The sequence below is a fragment of the Oryctolagus cuniculus genome, chromosome 12, assembly GCF_964237555.1.
Source record: "Oryctolagus cuniculus chromosome 12, mOryCun1.1, whole genome shotgun sequence".
Lineage (NCBI taxonomy): Eukaryota > Metazoa > Chordata > Mammalia > Lagomorpha > Leporidae > Oryctolagus > Oryctolagus cuniculus.
This window is the reverse complement of record NC_091443.1, coordinates 111,747,964-111,768,047: the sequence shown is the minus strand read 5'-3', so window position 1 is coordinate 111,768,047 and position 20,084 is coordinate 111,747,964. Positions and strand designations below refer to the sequence as shown.

The 20,084-nt window shown below is 46.0% G+C and overlaps 1 protein-coding gene across 9 annotated transcripts in view; it reads left to right on the top strand.

Moving 5' to 3' along the window:
- Positions 1-20,084, top strand: part of LRRC49 (leucine rich repeat containing 49) — a 177,359-nt gene that overhangs the window by 101,245 nt on the left and 56,030 nt on the right. For all 9 annotated transcript variants that reach the window (XM_051835678.2, XM_017338044.3, XM_017338043.3 and 6 more), the window contains one exon: positions 9,174-9,321. In XM_051835678.2, coding sequence (XP_051691638.2) covers positions 9,283-9,321 — 39 coding nt within the window. In that variant the 5' untranslated portion in view covers positions 9,174-9,282. The remainder of the gene's footprint in view (positions 1-9,173; positions 9,322-20,084) is intronic.

Genomic DNA, 20,084 nt, shown 5'->3' with positions numbered 1-20,084 from the left:
AGTGCTGGGCCACTACCGAAGCTGAGACTGGGGAACATAATACAGTCTCTCTTGTAGGTGGCAGGAGCCCAGTTACGTGAGCCATTGCCACTGCCTGCCTGCCTCTCAGGGTCTGCACTGGCACAAAACGGAGCCAGGAGCAGGCGCTGAGAGCTGAGAGCAGGTGTCGTGGTGCGGGAGGAAGCCCATAGGCTCACTGTCTCTCCCGTTACTTTATCTCTGGGGATTCTTCAGAGGTGAGTTCCTGCATAAGGAGGTGGTTTTATCGACAACAGCAGCCTTGGACTTCTTCAGGGCACCATTTCTGCTCTTGAAATACTGTGGACCACCCAGGCAGGCTGTGCACTGTGGCTTGTGACGGACTTTCCTCACCTTCTCTTCTCCCCAGGCTTTGAGATGGGCAGTACTTCTGGGGTGTCAGGGAGGAAGCCTTACCACCATTTCAGCCCATTGTGAGAGTCCAGTCCTCAGGGTCCCAGATTTAAGGGCAGGTGAGCACTTGTACCCTCCAGCTTGGGTGGCACCCGAGCTTTGCCGTCTGTCCCCTTGCCTTGAAGAGCATGGTAACCAGAGCTGAGGTCGGCAGGGCTCAGCAGCTGTCCTCACAGGCAAAGGTCGTTCAGCGTGGAGTTGGCGTCGCTGGTCCCATCTTCACTGTTTGTCTGTCGCATGGCTCTCCTTCTCAAGGCAGGTCGTAGCTGCACTGGAGATGATGTTGGCATTTGCAGTTCATCATTGCATCAGAAGCACAAACGCCAGCAGTGCGTGCTGCTTCCACTAAGTCATCTGCTCTCTCCTAGGCCTTTCTGGGTGTTTGCGTTTGCCAGGTGTGTGGCCGTCAGTGCGAGCACATGGCTAATGCCTGTGGCACCGCCTGCTGGGTGCAGAGCGGCCGTGTGGCAGCCCCTCGCTGATCGCTGCAGGTCAGGTGATTGCGCCAAGATGGCGTCAGAGTTCCTGACACCTGACTGGTCTCAAAGGTGTTTACCAGCCCTGTTCCTAAGTACCTGCCTTACAGGGAGCCGCTTTCTAACTGGACACATCTGACTCACATTTAGGGATTGTTCAGAATCTACGTGGCACACATGCACACACTCTGCGTTTTATTAAGCAAGCATAAGGTGAGCAAAAATAGTTTCCTTTTGAGATGTGAGTTTGGGTCAGTTTGGTCAGGCTATTCCTGTCCAGGTTTCCTAGCAGATAGGAAGCAGATGTGGTGTTGGGAGACCGCGTGAGTCACCTGGAAAAAGATCAAAGTCGGATCATGAGGTACGTGTCAGCCTTTGGATGAGAGCTTCTCTGTTCTTGGTACGCAGCAGACAGGCAGCTGAAGGTTCTTAACAAAAGAAGAAGTAGCACATGAGCGGAGACTTCTTGAAGGCACACTCACTGCACTTGCTGTTATTTCCAGGCTGTTTCGTTTCGTTTTGTTTCGTTTCTCACCAGCTGTCTGAGTTTGCCTTTCTCTGGTTCAGTGGGATAGAACCCGTCAGTAGCCTGCATTTGTACTTAACAACATTGTTTCGTTGGTGAGAGTATCTTTATATGTACTTGGTCAGTGCATTTCCTGGAATGTCTGGCATGTTTATTGGTCCAGTTCCTTGCAAATGGAAATTCAATTTTGTGAGGAATCTTTTGACTCAAATACAGATTTATTGATACTTTAGTAAAACTGCCCAAAGCGTGAAGACGTGAGTGAGTGTGCGCACTGCCAGCTGATCTGAGTGGTTGCAGGGTGGCCCCTCTGAGGGATGCAGTTGGTGCCTGTCTTTGTTGAGCTTGAAGTACAGACGTGAGCATGAGGGCACGCCTGGGTCTCGGAGCCCTCTGGAGTGCTTCCCCGTGACGATGAGCACTGGGTGTACTGCTTTCTCCAGTACGTGCAAACGTGCTTTGTGTATGAATTCAAAGAAGACCCTGTCCAGTGTTGTGTATAACAGCCCCCATTGCTGGACTGATTCCATTCCCCAGTGGATACCTGAGAGTTAGTGCTGGGAACAGTTAAACATTCACTTTAGTTTAAAATTATACTTAACAGTAAGAAACAAGTCATAGGCTCTGCCGTCTCATTTGTAAACAAACAGCAAGGAAGAATAAAGTTAGAATCTCCCTATAGAAAACGAAGTGGCACAGCTTTTCACTGCTTCTGGACAAACTGCTTCCGTCCCTCAGTACATCTACCTGGTTAGTGGTGTATATCATGCCATGGTGGTCCTTGACTATTGTTTAATCTTTTAAATGGGAATTCCAAGAATAGTGTAAGAAAGTTCACTGAATTTTCTTTTAAATCAAGAATAGGACTTTTTGATTCATCATTTTCCCTTGCATTTTCCAAAACTTACCACACGCTTGCCAAATGGTAGGTGCTGTGTGGATGTTGGGCCCTGGCTGCAGCCCTCAAGGAAAGCTCACAGTTTAATTCTGTTGTATCCTCTCTTTACTTTCATGGCAGCTACTGTAGTTTTGTCACCTCTATTGCCGAAATCTTCTTTATAGCTGGTGTTTGACTTCTCTTTTCTTTTTTTATGCCTTCTGTTTGCTCCTAGGTTGTGATTTTTCTAAAATGCAATTTGAATCACCTTCACCCTCCACCTGCCCCACTTCCTAAAATCCCTTTAGAGTTGTCACAGTGCCTGTTCTCAGTCACCAGGGTCTGAAAGGGGACTAGTGTTGAGTGGCAACTGACATGATGATAGCATTTATCAAGTAGGAAAGACATGCGGAGGAGCAAGTTTGTGGCAGGAGGGTGATGAGTGAATTCAGTTTAGCATGTGTAACAAACACTTTGCCTTGTGCTTTAAGTCTGAAGTTATCAGAAGCATTTTTGATTCAAGCTGTATGTAAACAACCATGAGGGATGAAGAGGAGCATCTTTCAGCAGCTGTCTCCCTCACCAGCAGCTGTTCTGAGATTTTTACGTTGGTGAAAAAGATGAATTTGGGGGCTGGCGCTGTGGTATAGTAGGTTAAGCCTCCACCTGTGGCACCAGCATTCTAGATGGGCACCGGTTTGTGTCCAATCCGGCTCTCTGCTTATGGCTTGAGAAAGCAGTGGAAGATGGCCCAAATCTTTGGGTGCCTGTACCCATGTGGGAGATGCAGAAGAAACTCCTGGCTCCTGGCTTTGGATCGGCACAGCTCCGGCCATTGTGGCCATTTGGGGAGTGAATCAGAGGATGGAAGACCTTTCTCACTGTCTCTCCCTCTCTCTGTCTGTAACTCTACTTCTCACATAAATAAATAAAATCTTTAAAAAATTTAAATAATGAACCTTGTTAATGATGAGTGGGAAAATTATATTAATTTAAGATTATTTATACTTGAAGTAATTAAGTTTATATATACAAACTTCCATTTAAAAAATGTTTATTTACTTATTTGAAAGGCAGTGTAACAGAGACAGAGTGAGAATGAGAGAGAGAGAGAGAGAGAGAGAGAGAGAGAATCTTTCATCTACTAGTTCACTTCCTAAGTGGCTACAACAGCCTGGCCTGAAGCGCCAGCATCCTCTTCCGACCCAGCTCTCTGTTATGGCTTGGGAAAGCACTAGAAGATGGCCCAAGTCCTTGGGCCCCTGCACCCATGTGGGAGACTTGGAAGAAGCTCCCGGCTCCTGGCTTCAGATCGGCACAGCACCGGCGGTTGCAGCCAATTGGGGAGTGAACTGTCGGATGGAAGACCTCTCTTTGCTTCTCCTCTCTCTCTGTAACTCTGCCTTTCAAATAAATAAATAAATCTTTAAAAAAATTGATAGTAGAGTATCTTTTTACCTTTTATGTGATAAAAATAGAGAATAAATATGTAAATATGATAGTGAAACATGGGGAACTTTATTTTTGCTGTAGAAGTTGCCTCAACCATGATTGTCAGCACACAGCTTATTTTCTATACCATAAACATTTTATATCCTCTAGCTTTTCCTAACACAGGAAAAAGAGATTCTCAATATAGTGTTTGAATATATCAAGTATTTTTAGGACTAACTATTTATGTTGTTTGAGTCACTGAATGAGAATAGCTCTAATATAAATGAGTTTATCAAGCTACTCTGTGGTATCATTTAGAAAAGTGACTACTCCTGTCTTCCAAAAAAGAAAGAAAGAAAAATGGAAGCCTTAACCAACATATCAACAAAGTATTTTATAGATATCAACAAATGGATTCTAAAGTCTATATAGAAAGGCTGGGAGCTAGTACTGAAGAAGCACAAAATTGGTTGAGTTGCACTAACCCATTTCAAGACTGTGTGTGGTTAAAATAAGGAGCAGACCAAGCTATGAACTCACTGATCAAGCTGTTCACTGCAGTACAGAGATTCTGGTTTTCATTCCTATTGCTCAAAGATGCAGAGAGAAAGGAGAACCAGCCTCACAGGGAATACTCAATAGGCCGGCGCATTTACCCAAACTGAGTTCCAGCTTTATTTAGAGTCCCATTATGTTTTTTTTTTTTTTAATTTACTTTATTTATTTGAGAGGTAGAGTTACAGACAGTGAGAGGGAGAGACAGAGAGAAAGGTCTTCCTTCCGTTGGTTCACTCTCTAAGTGGCTGCAACGGCCGGAGCTGCACCAATCTGAAGCCAGGAGCCAGGAGCTTCCTCCAGGTCTTCCATGTGGGTGCAGGGGCCCAAGCACTTGGGCCATCTTCTACTGCTTTCCCAGGCCACAGCAGAGAGCTGGATTGGAAGAGGAGCAGCCGGGACTAGAACCAGTGCCCATGTAGGATGCTGGTGCTGCAGGCGGAGGATTAACCTACTGCACCACAGCTCCGGCCCTGAGTCCTGTTATTAGAGTGTAGTTGCTCTGTTAGGATGGAAGCAGGACCTTGTGGACATAAAGTCTGATCAAAATGTGAGGAATACTCTTCGAGGAGAGGCTCTTGAGAGACAGCTGACCAATACAGTGGAATCCTTGACAGCTCCAGTGTCCTTCAGCACTAGCAAGTAGTGCTGGTGTGAGTGGGTGAGGCTTTGCAGAGCAGCCCCATCATGGTCTGAGCTCTCTGTCAAAATCTTGGAGTTTTGGAGTCCGGTATTGAGGCCAGCAGGTGACACGTGGCCTGATAAATTGTGATGTAGCATTCTTGTGGCCATCACATTTCATGTTCCTACTGCAGTCAAACATGTCACTCCTGTAGTAAACTGAGTGCTTGGAATCATTTCAAAGCTACATAACAAAGACTTGCTATCAAACTGCTCTAATCAAGGCAGCATGGTACTGGTGAAAGAATAAACACGTACGAGTAGAGGTGAGTAGATGGCCCAGAATGGACTCACACAAACATAGGCAGGTGATTTCTGACAGTGAAACGAAGCCAACTCAATAGAGGAAGAGCCTTTTCATCAAATGACATGGAACAATTTACACACACACAGGGAAAAATTAATATAAAATGGCCTTTACATCTTTCATTAAATTCATTCAAAATAGATCATAGACCTAAATGTGAAATTTAAGACTGTAAAACTTATAGAAAAAAAAAGCTTAGGAGAAAATCTAAGCAATTTTGGGTTTTTACAGGAATTTTTAGATACAAGGCCAAAAGTATGATCCATGAATGACAAAATTGATAAGCTGTACATCATTAAAATAAAAAAACTTCTGGCCTGTTAAGTCACCGCTGAGAGAGTGAAAAGGCTGGGCAGGCATTTGACCTACCAGTGATAAGACACCAGTTGGGATGCCTGTGTCCCCATCACAGTGCCTGGGTTCACTTCCTGGCCGCAGCTCCTGATCCAGCTTCCTGCTAATGCAGAGCCTGAGAGGCAGTGGTGAGGACTCTGGTTGGATTCCTGCCACCTGTGTGGAGGACCTGGCTTGATTTTCTGCCTCCTGGCTTCTGCCTAGTCCAGTCCTGACAATTGCAGATAGTTGGAGAGTGAACTTAGATGGGTGATTTATTATCTCTTTGTCTCACTCAAATTACTAAACAACCAAATATATATTTTTATAAAGAGAGTGAAAAACAAGCTAGTGACTAGGATAGACATTTACAAAACATTTTTCTGAAAAATACTTGTATGTATAGTATTAGAAAGATTCTTAAAACCCAGCAATAAGAAAACAAAGAATCAAATCTGGGCAGAAGAGTTGAAACCACAAGGACAAATAACAGATGGAAAGTATGCATATGAGAAGATGCTCAATATCCGTTGTCATTAGGGAGCTGCACATTACTTAAGCCAGTAAGATATGACAGATGTAAAATGCTGGTGAGGATGAGAAGCCGGCAGGAATGCAGGATGATATGTAGCCACTTTGGAAGACAGTTTGGCAGTTTCTTACAAACTTACAAATTTAAACACAGTCTTACTGGATGATCCAGCAGTTATGCTTTTAGGTATTTACCAGCCAGCTGAATTGAAGACTTACGTCCATCTGACAGACTGCAGATGAATCTTTACAGCAGCTTTATTCCTAAGTACTCAACTGGAAGCAACAAAAATGTCTATTATGGGTCAGTAGGCAAAGAAATTGTGTTGCATTTACTCGGTAGAATATAACTCAGTGATAAAAAGAAATGAGCTTATGAAGCTATGGAAAGGCATAGATGAACCTTAAATGCACATTGCTAAATGAAACATGCTTATCTGTAAACACTACATACTGGTAGTATCTGACTCCAGTTTCCTGACATTCTGGAGGTGACAGAGCTGTAGAGACTGAGCGGTTGCCAGGGATTTATGGGGTGGGAAGGAAGGAAAATGGATAAAGTACAAGGATTTTTTAGGGCAATGGAAATATTCTGTATGATACTTTAATGCTATATATATGACATGCATTTGTCAAAATCCATAGGCCTTTATAGCATAAGGAGTGCATCTGAATATAAGCAAATTCAAAAGGAGATTGGAGGATCCCAGAAAGGAATGTAGACCATGACAAGAGGATCTCACTACATTTCATATGTATGGAATGACCTGTCTGAAGGAGAAGGAGAAGATGACGACCTGTGTAGCTTCAGCAATAGCAGTATGTGAGACTAGATGCAAAAGGCATTGCACCTCATCCTTGGATTTTAGTAGATGAAATTGCTCTCCACTAGAGTTAAATTTCTGATAACTCTATATCTATGCTAGAATTTAACAACTAAATAGACAGCCGATTATGTGAGCTGGATTTCTCCTTGTTACAGTAAGAATTTTCAGAGAAGGAAGGGGAAGAGACTAGAATGATCTGGCAGTGTAGAGCAGGGACATCAGCAGGAATCCTGTTTAGCTTAATACAGACCCGGATGATTAGACAGAGAAATACAGGCGTGTGTATAGAACATCACACAGAGCAAGGAGTCTTCAAAAAGTTCATTGAAAATGCACATTGTGAAAAAGCTATGCATAAATTTTAAAAATGTTTTACACTAAATTTCTTTTTTTTTTAATTTATTTATTTATTTTTGACAGGCAGAGTGGACAGTGAGAGAGAGAGATAGAGAGAAAGGTCTTCCTTTGCCATTGGTTCACCCTCCAATGGCCACCGCAGCTGATCCGATGGCAGGAGCCAGGAGCCAGGTGCTTCTCCTGGTCTCCCATGCGGGTGCAGGGCCCAAGGACTTGGACCATCCTCCACTGCACTCCCGGGCCATAGCAGAGAGCTGGCCTGGAAGAGGGGCAACTGGGACAGAATCCGGCACCCTGACCGGGACTAGAACCCGGTGTGCCGGTGCCGCAAGGCGGAGGATTAGCCTAGTGAGCCACGGCGCCAGCACTAAATTTCTTTTAATTCAATTTTTCTGTGAGCTTTTTGAAACACTCTCATTTATATTCCTTTATTCTGTCTGTTTTATAGAGCCTTAAATAAATGACACAATAGCAAAAACACACATAGTCCCTATCCCCCAATATTTGTTTCTAAGACCATTCTGCAATAAAAGGAATCATGGCTCCTTGGAGAAATAGCTGGCTGTAGGACTAGGGCAGGAAATCTGAGACTAAACAATCATTTAGTACCAAAAATTAGGAAGTGCTTTAAAAAGTCCACATTATTGGGAGGCAAGAGACAAAGTAGCCAACTGAAAAATATCTAATGTCCAAAGATGGCCAAAGCTGAAATAATTGGAACAGCAGTGTGAGTAAAAAGTAGTATTGGATTGTAACCCCAAGTATAAACAGTATCAGAGAGTTCAAACTGATACAAATAAATACATGGTTGGAAAAAGACAAAGTTCCTGGGAGGAGGATTTCAGATAATTTATGTAGAGAAGTCTGTCCTCAAGGAGGGGGGAGTTACCTTCGCACTTCTTAAGTGTGGGCTGCACAGGACATGGTAACTTCCTTCCAGCGTGGTTTGAAAGGAGGGACGGGAACAGTCATTTCACTGTGGAGCAACCTGAAGAAAGCGCTGTCTCAGTGAGCGGATCACAGTCAGTACCATCAGTGCTGAGTCATGTCAGCAGTGCGCACCCTGGCTGATCACTGGAAGAGTACCAGACAAATCCCGATTACAGGGCATCCTGCGCAGCAACTCACGAACAGTCCCCAGTGCGGCCAAGGGCATCAGGAACTAGGGAAGGCTGAGGAACACGGCCATGAGGAGCCCCAGGAGACACGACAGCTCCATGGGGTGGGGTGGGGGGTCCTACCATGGAGAAAGGACGTTAGGTTAAAACTAAGAAAATCGGGATACAACAAGGGCTTAACAGATAACCATGTACTGATACTGTTCATTAATGATAATGTGTCCTGTATTAGTACAGGGTGTTAATAATAGAGGAAACTGGGTATGGAATAGATGGAATCACTGTGCTGTCTTTTGAGAGGTAGAGTTACAGACAGTGAGAGTGAGAGACAGAGAGAAAGGTCTTCCTTCCGTTGGTTCACTCCCCAAATGGCTGCAACAGCCGGACCTGCACCAATCTGAAGCCAGGAGCCAGGTGCTTCCTCCTGATCTCCCTTGGGGGTGCAGGAGCCCAAGTACTTGCGCCATCCTCCACTGCCCTCCCAGGTGATAGCAGAGAGCTGGACTGGAAGAGGAGCAGCCGGGACTGGAAGAGGAGCAGCCAGGACTAGAACCGACGCCCATATGGGATGGCAGCACTGCAAGCAGAGGATTAACTCCCTACACTATGGCACTGACCCCAAATCTAAAATTCTTCTAAGGGAGGGAAGTCTGCTAAAAAATCGAAGTGTTAAACGTGAAGGCCTCAGAATAATCGAGTGGTTTCTATCTCTCCTGTAGTTTTGACAGTGTTTCCTGCCTTGCCGATGCTACTTCCCTCTCGGACATAACTTTTGATGGCAATCCAATAGCGCAAGAGTCATGGTACAAACACACCGTCCTGCAGAACATGATGCAGCTGCGCCAGCTGGATATGAAGAGAATCACAGTGAGTGCCTCCCGCAGCGTTACCACTGTGCCTGCCTTCTGGTGTGGGTCAGCACATTGCGTGCATGCTTTGTGCTTGAAACGCTTCTTCATTTTCATTAACTGTGGAACTTTGGGTTATCATGACTCATAATTAAAATAACCGTTGTGATTATATAAAACTGTTGTATGATAGAGTATTTACCACCTGCCCTCAGCCCCAGTTTCACTTTATCTGGCTTTAAAAACTCCTAGTCTTCTATTTCAGTTAGTCATCATGTCTATTTTCCATTCTTTCACAGTGTCCAGCCAGGAATTCATCCTGGAGTGGATGAGCAGGCATTTCACTCACCTGCACAGTGTCGTGGTTAGGAGCATGAGGACCCGGCCAGGCTGCCTGAGCCTGGGCCTTACCGTTTTGTAGCTGCAGGAAATCTGACCGTTTTTCTATAGTTCATTTTCCTCAAAGTAAAGCAAGGATCATAATTATACTGTGTTAAGGGTTGTCCTGAAGATAAGTGTTAAACATTAAAAGTGTGTGTTTCCAAGAAGCATTGCATGGAGTTAGTGTGACTACTTTTGGTGTTCTATCTCCCAGAGTAGCTATCTCTTCATTTATCCTGTCTCTGTGTTAAGGTATGTGCAGCACTTGGGTGTTTTTTTTTTTTTTTAAGATTTTATTTATTTATTTGAGAGGTAATGTTACAGACAGTGAGAGGTAGAGACAGAGAGAGAGGTCTTCCTTCGCTGGTTCACTCCCCAGATGGCTACATCATCCAGAGCTGCACCAATCTGAAGCCAGGAGCCAGGAGCTTCTTCTGGATCTCCCATGCGGGTGTAGGGGCCCAAGGACTTGGGCCGTCATCTTCTACTGCTATCCCAGGCCACAGCAGAGAGCTGGATTGGAAGAGGAGCAGCCGGGACTAGAACCGGCGCCCGTATGGGATGGCGGTGCCACAGGCAGAGGATTAACCTACTGCGCCATGGCACTGGCCCCGCACTCGGGCATTTTGGTGTAGCTGCTGACCTAAGTGGAAAGTTGCATATGATGGACCCTTCACTTTAGATGCATGGTGCACGTCAGCGTGGCGTGGGCTCCGAGACGCTCTGCAGTAAACAGACTTGCCTATTGCTGTTTCATTGCATCCTGAGTTTATTGGAATATTTGATTTTCTCAGAAAATACCTACCAATAATCTCAGTTTCAGCGTCTATGTCTCAGGAAAGTGTCGGAGCTTCCACTTATTTTCTCTTCTAGGTGCGGCTGATTTCAGTGTGGATTCTGAGGATTTTCTGGGTTTACTCACTAACACGTGACTGATTCTTTGTGTGCCAGCTTCACAGTGCATGCCGGTTTCCTTTGTGCCTGAGCAGCGCTATGCACACAGCTGTGGCCAGCAACAGTGTGAAGTAGGGAAGACAGCTGTGGCCAGCAAGCAGTGTGAAGTAGGGAAGACAGCTGTGGCCAGCAAGCAGTGTGAAGTAGGGAAGACAGCTGTGGCCAGCAAGCAGTGTGAAGTAGGGAAGACAGCTGTGGCCAGCAACAGTGTGAAGTAGGGAAGACAGCTGTGGCCAGCAACAGTGTGAAGTAGGGAAGACAGCTGTGGCCAGCAAGCAGTGTGAAGTAGGGAAGACAGCTGTGGGCAGCAAGCAGTGTGAAGTAGGGAAGACAGCTGTGGCCAGCAAGCAGTGTGAAGTAGGGAAGGTCTCACGGGGAGGAGCCCGGGCCTTCTAAGTTCTGCCTCTCTTCCTGAGGATGTGGTTCTTTGTCCTGCCCATTTATTCACTGTCAAAGATGTTTTGTCTTTTTGTTGGTGACTCTTTACCCTTCTCTCCATGTCTTTCTCTCCATGTCTTTCCACAGTGCATCTGTGGCACTTCTAATGCTCTTCCTTAGGCGGTAAAGGTGAGTGTGGTAAGATACAGAGCTAATCTGTTTATATAAATGAATAGTCATTTCAGTGTTATGTATCTTGTAGTGTGTTTGCATGCTGCTCTTGCCTACCAAACCAGTGTGTGGTAATTAAGGACAGAACCACTCTTCTTTCCCCTTGCCTAGACATGGATATGTGTATAGGTGTTTATTTCCATTCCTTCTATCTCACAAGATGCTAAGAATGTAGTCAAAGTTAATAATGTTTAAAAAAGATTTGTTGACTGAGTGAAATATACCTAGCTTCCATGCCTTAAATAACTGAGAGTGATAACCGTGTAAGTGGTCGTCTGTGTATTCCATAGGATGTGTTTGCCCTGGGTAGAAATGGGGGAGATCGCCTGTGTTGGAAACGGGGCTAGCTGTTGTGCTGTGTAGACAGCAGCAGTACCAGTGGAGCATACACATGCAATATTTAGAAGATAGAGGATATATAGTCCTGTGTTTCTTGACAGTAGAGATAGCTTCTGAGAAATGTGTCACCGGGTGATTTTGACATGTGAATGTTACAAAGTGCACTTACACTAAACTAGATGGTGAAGGTCCGTCACTTGACATGCTGTCCTGATGCAGCCGAGACAAGCGGTAAGCGTGGGAGGTAGGAGGCTCCTGCCAGTGTGACATGGCACACTGTTTTACATTGAACTTTTCTTATAAGTAGAAAGAACATACTCTAAAACCAGGGCAAAAAGTGTAGTAAAATAAATACAGTAAGTGTGATGTTCTGTACTTAATGTATGCACTGTACTTTGTTATGATTGGCAGTGCAGCAGTAGGGCTGCTTACACTGGCAGTGCCACAGGCACATGAGGGTGCATGGTGCTATGGCGTGAAGACAGCCACAGGGCACTAGGCGATGGGGACTGCCACCTCTGTTCTGGGATCACTGCTGTACATGCAGACCACTGTTGACCCCAAAGTGTTGTTTCGAGGTACATGACTGTGTGTGTATATATATAGTATATGTATGTACACACATATATACAGCAGTATACATATCAATATGGAGCATATTTGTTCTTCTGTTTAATTTTAAAAATCAAAAATGAAAGAAGATTTTGAAAGTATCTTAAAATTAGAGAAAATTTGTAAGTATGGTGGTACAAAGAACTTTGTTTTCTTGAAATATCTGTGAGTGAGTTGATGACAGGATTCCCTGATAACCCTGTGTTTTTCTTATATGCAAAGATGCTCTCCAATATAATTAGTATATGGATAACAAAATCAGGAAATAAGCATTGACAAATTGCTAGACTCTAATTGTAACATCACATCCAGCTTTTGCCTTTTACATAAGTTATGTTTATAGCAAAATGCTCCAGTCTGGAATCATGCATTGCCTATAAATGTGCTTTGTTGTCATGTCTCTGTCTATATCTATATATATAGATTTTCAGTCTTCAGTTTTCATTTACTCAGGCTTTTTTGACTTTCATGACTTTGATGTTTATGAAGATTATCTTCATTGTTTTGTCGAATGATCCTCAGTTCATATCTTTTCTAATGTTTCATCATGACTAGTTTTTACCTATAGGTCTTTGACATATGGCAGGGATAAAAGGAGTGTGGATTTAAAAAATAGGGTAGAGTTCATTGATTGTGACACAGATGCTAATATGAGGTGTTGATGGGGGAAATGGGTGAGAAGTATATGGGGACTCTTTATTGCTACCTCACAGTTTTTGTTTTGTAAATGTAAAATTATTTATGAAATGAAATGTTAAAAAAGAAGTATCAAAAATTCACAAAGTTAAAAAACATGTATCGGCCGGCGCCACAGCTCACTAGGCTAATCCTCCGCCTGCGGCGCCGGTACCCCGGGTTCTAGTCCCGGTTGGGGCACCAGATTCTGTCCCAGTTGCCCCTCTTACAGGCCAGCTCTCTGCTGTGGCCAGGGAGTGCAGTGGAGGATGGTCCAGGTGCTTGGGCCCTGCACCCCATGGGAGACCAGGATAAGTACCTGGCTCCTGCCATCAGATCAGCGCGGTGCGCCGGCCGTGGCGGCCATTGGAGGGTGAACCAACGGCAAAAAGGAAGACCTTTCTCTCTGTCTCTCTCTCTCACTGTCCACTCTGCCTGTCAAAAAAGAAAAAAAAAAAAAAAAGAAAGAAAACATGTACATGTCACTGCCCCTGCCAAGTGGTGTGCTGTTCCTCTCCAAGCCTCTGCTGAGACTCAAGGATGCTTTGATGAGGACACGGTCGCCAGGCTTCCTCTTGGGAATGATCCTCTTTCCCTGTGGGCCCGTTCCACCTGTTATTCATTTACTGATGCCGGTATGGGCCCACGGCATTTCTTCCCACACTTTAGGAAGTTTAATGTGGAAACACATGTGTTGGCAAACAGCAGCAAAAGAGGCTGCCTGTTTGTGTGGGTAGTTGTGCTGGGACACGGTGATGCCTTCAGCGCCTGTTGATGTGGCCGCGGCAGAGCTGCGTGATTGCAAAAGAGACCTTATTGTCTGAAAGCCTCAAATAGTTCCTACTCTGTGGCTAAAAATGTTTGCTGACACTTGTCTTGTAGCCGTTTTTTCTCTTTAAAAGAAAACACCATAACTTGATTAAATTTTGTGTAAATGTGCCATATTGACATTCCAGCTGGGTTGGATCGCATACATGTTCATGAATGAACACGTGCGCACACACATTGTGGGCTGAGTGTGCTGCGATGAGCTCTGGGGGTGCTGTGGAATATGTGTCGTTTCCAAGGGGACCCTGGTGATAATTGACAATGAGGGAACTGCCAGCTCCAGGCGGTTTGCCATTTCAGCATGAGATCAGGCTACCTTCCTTCCTGTCACCTCCTCTCTGCAAAGCCCAGTGTTCATCATGGAACAGGAGGTGAGTGGTGGTATGCAGCCTGGCCTCTGAGAAGTGGTGATGTGTATAGAGTTTACACACTTTCCATTGGTAAGCAATTCTGGTCATATAAGAATGCTATGAAATATTTTTAAAATTTATTTGAATTATTTTTTCAAATGGATATTGAATTGCTAGAACATGAATACAAATTAAGTTGTTGGGCATCACTGTGAAACAGAGTTGCCATGTTGTCTTTTGGCCTAGAGGCACTGTGAAAAAATTCCTGACACTCTTAGATGCCTTGACTGAGAGCTTCAGTCGTGGGATGCATAACAGGCACTAGACAGGGGGAGACCAGAATCCCATGCAGTGCCTTAAAGCTGCCCAGTCTACTTCAGAGGCAGGTGCGCAGCCAGGTTACAATGCAAAGTGAAAATCAAGTGAGATAAGAGAGCTAAGTGGATCAACAGTTCCATTCATCTGTGTGTTTACACTGACATACGTGTGCATGCATGCGTGTGCACAGAGAGACAGCAGTAATACGAAAAATCAAACCTCTCCTCAGTCTAACAGAGAAGCAGGAAAAGTTCCTGAAGGGAAATGCTGGACTTGAGGTTCGAAGAGTGACAGGTGAGGAGGACGTGTCTGCAGTGCAGGGTTGCAGGGGTGCCAAGGGGTATTGCCGTGTGGAGGGTGGAGGCGTGTGGGATGCAGAGGGGCTCTGAGGGGGACTGCAGCTGGCAGCACTGCAAGCTGGCTGAGCACTTCACGCATGCGGGGAGAACAGCAGGGGAGGAAGGATATCGCACAGACAGGGCCGGAGCATTTTAGTCTTAGTAAAGAGTGTGGTTTTTGTTTGGGGTGACGAGTAGGAGTTCTGCAGAATTTAAGGTGATGAAAATGATTTGCCTCTGAAGGAGACTGTGTGTGTGTGTGTGTGTGTGTGTACACCAGCCTGGGGGGGTGAAGGGGGGAGGATGGGCCACATGTGGAGATGAGAAGCGGTCGAGATGGGTGAGGGTGAGAGCCCCTGGGCCTCTGATGCAGAGGAAAGCAAGAGGTCACCTCGTGCTGCCTCTTGTTGGCTTCCAGTCCTGTCTAGGAAGAGTAAAATAAAGGTTAATGGGATGGCGTGAATCAGGAGTTGGCAACTTCATCTGAAAGGCCATGGTCGTAAATATTTTAGGCTTTGGAGGCTGTGCAGTCTCTGTGGAAAGCATTAATGGACAGCACGTAAGAGATGAGCATGGTTCTGTTCCCATAAAGTGTCGGTCAGCACCGGAGCAGGCCGCAGGCCGGGCCTGGCCTATGGGCTGGCGTTTGTAGCCTTTCATGTAGAGCACCTCTGAAAGTCAGAGCTGGAGTGTGGGAAGAGTGACGGAGCCGCTGGAAGAGAAGGTGAGTCTGTCACAGAAGAATACAGATCCCACACATGTGGCTTGACCCTGACTAGGACAGGAATCTCAATCCAGTTGTGAGTAACCGAGGGACTGGGCACTAGGAGGCAGCATTAGTTTACTGCGAGCTCATGCCAGACAAAGGTAGCATTCCATTTTAGACATTGTTACCAGGTCCTCTCGGAGGAGGGCTTTGGCAGTGTCTTGGGATTTAAAGAAAGCGTTTGACAGAGTCTTTTACAGCACCATTTTCTGCAGGTTGTGTGGCCACGTGGGTAAGTAGGTGTACCTGCAGAGCATGAGGGAATGGCTCAGTGCCTGGCTTTAGTGCAATCTTAGTGGTGGGCCGTGAGGCCTTATCCTGGCCCGTTCTAGTTGGCATTTTGTTAGTGTCTAGATGGGAAAATATTCCCGTTATTCTAATTGATTCTGAGAATGACAGAAAATGGAGAAGAGATCCTGATGTAATGGTTGATCAAAAAGAGCCCAGAAGCAGCTTAGTAGTCTAGAATAGGGTTTGACAGACTACAGCTATGGGCTATATCCATCCTGAAGCCTGTTTCTGTACAGCTGTCAAGCTAAGAATGGTTTTCATGTATTATTTTTATACAGTTAGTTATTCAGAAGGCAGAGAGAGAGAGGGAGAGAGGGGGAGAGAGAGAAATAAATGTCCCATCTAGTGGTTCACTTCCCAAATGCCTGCAACCGCTGAGGCTGGGTTAGGCTGAAGTCAGGAGCCTGCAGCTGAATCCAGGTTTCCCATATAGTGATAGGGACCTACCTCCCAGGGTCCATATTAGCAGGAATCTGGGATCAGAGTTGGAGCTGGGACTTGAACCTAGACACTCCAGAGTGTCCCAAGGAGCAGCGTAAACTGGACCAAATGCCCACCCCGGTTGTAATGTTTTTAAACAACTGTGATGTGCATGTGTGCACACACACACACAGACACACACACAGGAATATGAATCAGGGATCATAGGTAGCACACAAAGCCAAAGATATTTACTATCTACCCTTTCCAGAAAAAGTTTGCTGATCCCTAGTCTAGAGAAATAAGCAGAATTTAGTAAGAAAAAAATGAATTCAAAATCTTGGACATCACTCCCTAACAATAAACAAAGCAATTCTTATCACATGTGTGGGGTTATAGGCGATGCGCCTTAGCAGCTTGTGTGAAAACGACTCGCATTGGAATCAAAAAGTTCAAGTTGAGTGAATTATGAGATGTGATTATTAAAAGTTAATGTGGCCTAAAACAACATTCACTTAGAGACATAGAGAATTCGGGAACTAGAGACAGTAGTGCCCCCTCTTTTCCCCATCAGTGGTCAGGTTTACACTTAAACTGTTACTAGTTTTAGATGGTGAAGCAACCTGGAGCGTTTCCTGAGTGCCTGGTGACAGAGAAGTCGCAGGAAAGACACTGCTGTGGTGTTCAGGTGTTTCCACTACTGTTCAAGAAGAGAGAGAGTTGGACACATTTTGAGGAGCCAAGGGGTGAGGAATCTTTTCAGCCTAGGGCTCTTTGGATATTTATAACATCATTCATGAGCCATACAAATTTTTCAACTTAAAAATTAGCCTGCTATGGATTTATTGACTTTTTTTTTTTTTTGACAGGCAGAGTGGACAGTGAGAGAGAGAGACAGAGAGAAAGGTCTTCCTTTGCCATTGGTTCACCCTCCAATGGCCGCCGTGGCTGGTGCACTGCGGCCGGCGCACCGCGCTGATCCGATGGCAGGAGCCAGGAGCCAGGTGCTTTTCCTGGTCTCCCATGGGGTGCAGGGCCCAAGCACCTGGGCCATCCTCCACTGCACTCCCTGGCCACAGCAGAGAGCTGGCCTGGAAGAGGGGCAACCGGGACAGAATCCGGTGCCCCGACCGGGACTAGAACCCGGTGTGCCGGCGCCGCAAGGCGGAGGATTAGCCTAGTGAGCCGCGGCGCCGGCCAGATTTATTGACTTTTGAGTCCTGTCTTAGGTTGCGTTGGCAGGACCAGACCAAAGGATTTTGTAGGCCATATACAGGCAGCAGGCAGGGTGTTCCCCACCCCTGAAAGGACCGTGTGTAAAGGGGAGAGGGAGAGGGAGGGAGGGAGGGAAGGAGGGAGAGAGAGAGAAAGAAATCTCTGGTTGACTTCCCCAAATGCCTGCAACAGTAGCGTTTGGCCAGGCTAAAACCAGGAGCCAGGAACTCCATCTGGGTCTCCCACATGGGTAGCAGGGACCCAAGTACCTGAGCCATTATCTGCTTCCTTGTGAAGTTGCCTAGCTTTATTTATTTATTTATTTATTTATTTATTTTTGACAGGCAGAGTGGACAGTGAGAGAGAGAGACAGAGAGAAAGGTCTTCCTTTGCTGTTGGTTCACCCTCCAATGGCCGCCGCGGCCGGCGCGCTGCGGCCGGCGCACCGCGCTGATCCGATGGCAGGAGCCAGGAGCCAGGTGCTTTTCCTGGTCTCCCATGGGGTGCAGGGCCCAAGCACCTGGGCCATCCTCCACTGCACTCCCTGGCCACAGCAGAGGGCTGGCCTGGAAGAGGGGCAACCGGGACAGAATCCGGCGCCCCGACCGGGACTAGAACCCGGTGTGCCGGCGCCGCAAGGCGGAGGATTAGCCTAGTGAGCCGCGGCGCTGGCCTTAATAATTTTAATATTAATATATCAAAAGTTTTGCTGTCTATTCAGATAGGAATTCTGACTACCAGCTCGAATAAAACAGCTAACATAGAAGGTTTTAGCATTTATTCAGTGAGAGAAATACAAAGGAAGTGAGGGCTTTATAAGAGGGAGAAGGAGCTTAGAAGTTTACTAGGCTTTTCCAGGGAGTAGACCAGAGGGTGCAAGGGAGAGAGAGCACATGGGCATGCCAGTGAGCCCGTATCAGGGGCAGCCAAAAGACCACCCACGCCAAGAGGTAGCGGGCCCAGGGGCTCCAGGCCTTTTATTCACTTCCAAAGGGGAGTGGGTACGCAGTCTGATAGCAGGTGGGCGTACAGGTGAGGTCAGGTAGGGGCGTGAGATCACAAAAGGGGGCAGGGTGAAGGCGTGTCTCCAGCTCACAAATGTAACAGTGTAATCCTGTCTGCCTGCCTGTGCCACTGGCGCATGGCCTGCGCACAGGAAGCTGGTTCTGCTGTGGAAGCAGGTGCAATCCCAGGCACTCTGGTGTGGGATGCAGACTCCCGAGCAGCGGCGTACGTGCTGCACCATGGCGACCCCTCCTCCTCTTTCTAGTCTAAGGCCACATTCTGCAACTGCAGACACTCTTCTCATAATCGTGTCTTAAGTTCTCACCTCAAACCCTCACTTGGTTGGCTTTGTATGAACGTGCTTACCATTTGCTCTTAGTAAGTGGAGGAGCTCATCTCAGGCACAAGGAAGTCACTCATGCTCTCTCTTCCTTTTGGGGTAGAGGAATGGGAAATATCTTTCCCCTCTGACGGGTGAGCACAGGTAGCATACACCATGTTTCCAGGCAGAAGCATTTGAAAGCCAGTGAGTGTCTGTGCCTTTTCCCACTGTTTGTTACCAGGGAAACACAAACTGAAGCCGAAAATGCTGTCCATTACACACCCACAAAGACTCAGCTTCTCTGCTGAGGTCAGTTGCAGTGTTCTTGCGTGATCGAGATGACAGACGAGCCAGTGGGAATTCTGAAGTTGTCCGCTTACGCCCCTTTCGGGGTCCCACACCCGGTATTAACTGCCGCTATTCCTGGGCCGTGAGAAGTCAGGTGACATGACTCCTCATCTTGACCTTAACAGTTTTGTTGTGTTAAAAATTGTTGTTAAAAAGGAAAGTATTGGCTGTGTCTTCTTGGGAAAATGCTATGGTTTTAAGTGTTCAAGTATTTTGTGTGTTCAGAGAAAACAGTAGCTGCTCGGATGTATACGGTTAAAAGCACATTGCTGTTTACAGTCTGAAATCCCACATCACACATTTCTGCCTCTATGAAGGCTGCCGTTACTTATTTCTAGCAAAACTTGTCATATGAAATATGCGTTGTGTTGGAGCCTTAATGTGCTAACAAAGTAAGATCTAGGCTGTCAGACGCCGTTACGTCACTGCGCTGCTCACTTCACTTGGCAGCATTTCTCTTGTGGATCTTCATGGACTGTGTGAAATGAGGAAGAAGGGCGACGTTTGTTTGTTTGTTTTGTTGTTGCCCCCAGATAGATCCTTTTCTTTTACTAACAAAAGATACAGCTTTTGTCCCAGAAATTGGACTAAATACCCCAAGATGCCCAAATTTTACAGTGTTTTCCTAATTCTTCTTCTTTATTTTTTTTAACTTATTGATTTTTGTTTTTGAAAGACAGAGTTACAGAGAAAGGGAGAGAGACAGAGAGAAATTGATTTTCCATCTGCTGATTTACTCCCCAGATGGCCACAATGGTCAGGGCTGGGTCGGTCTGAAGCCAGCAGCCAGGAGCTCCATCCGGATCTCCCCTGTGGGCGCAGGGGCCCAAACACTTGGGCCATCCTCTACTGCTTTCCCAAGCACATTAGCAGGGAGCCAGATCAGAAGTGGAGTAGCCAGGTCATGAACCAGCACCTATATGGGATGCCAGTAACTCAGGCAACGACTTTACCTGCTGTGCCACAACCCTGACCCCAGTTTTTTCTTTCTTAACAATGGATTTAAAGCTT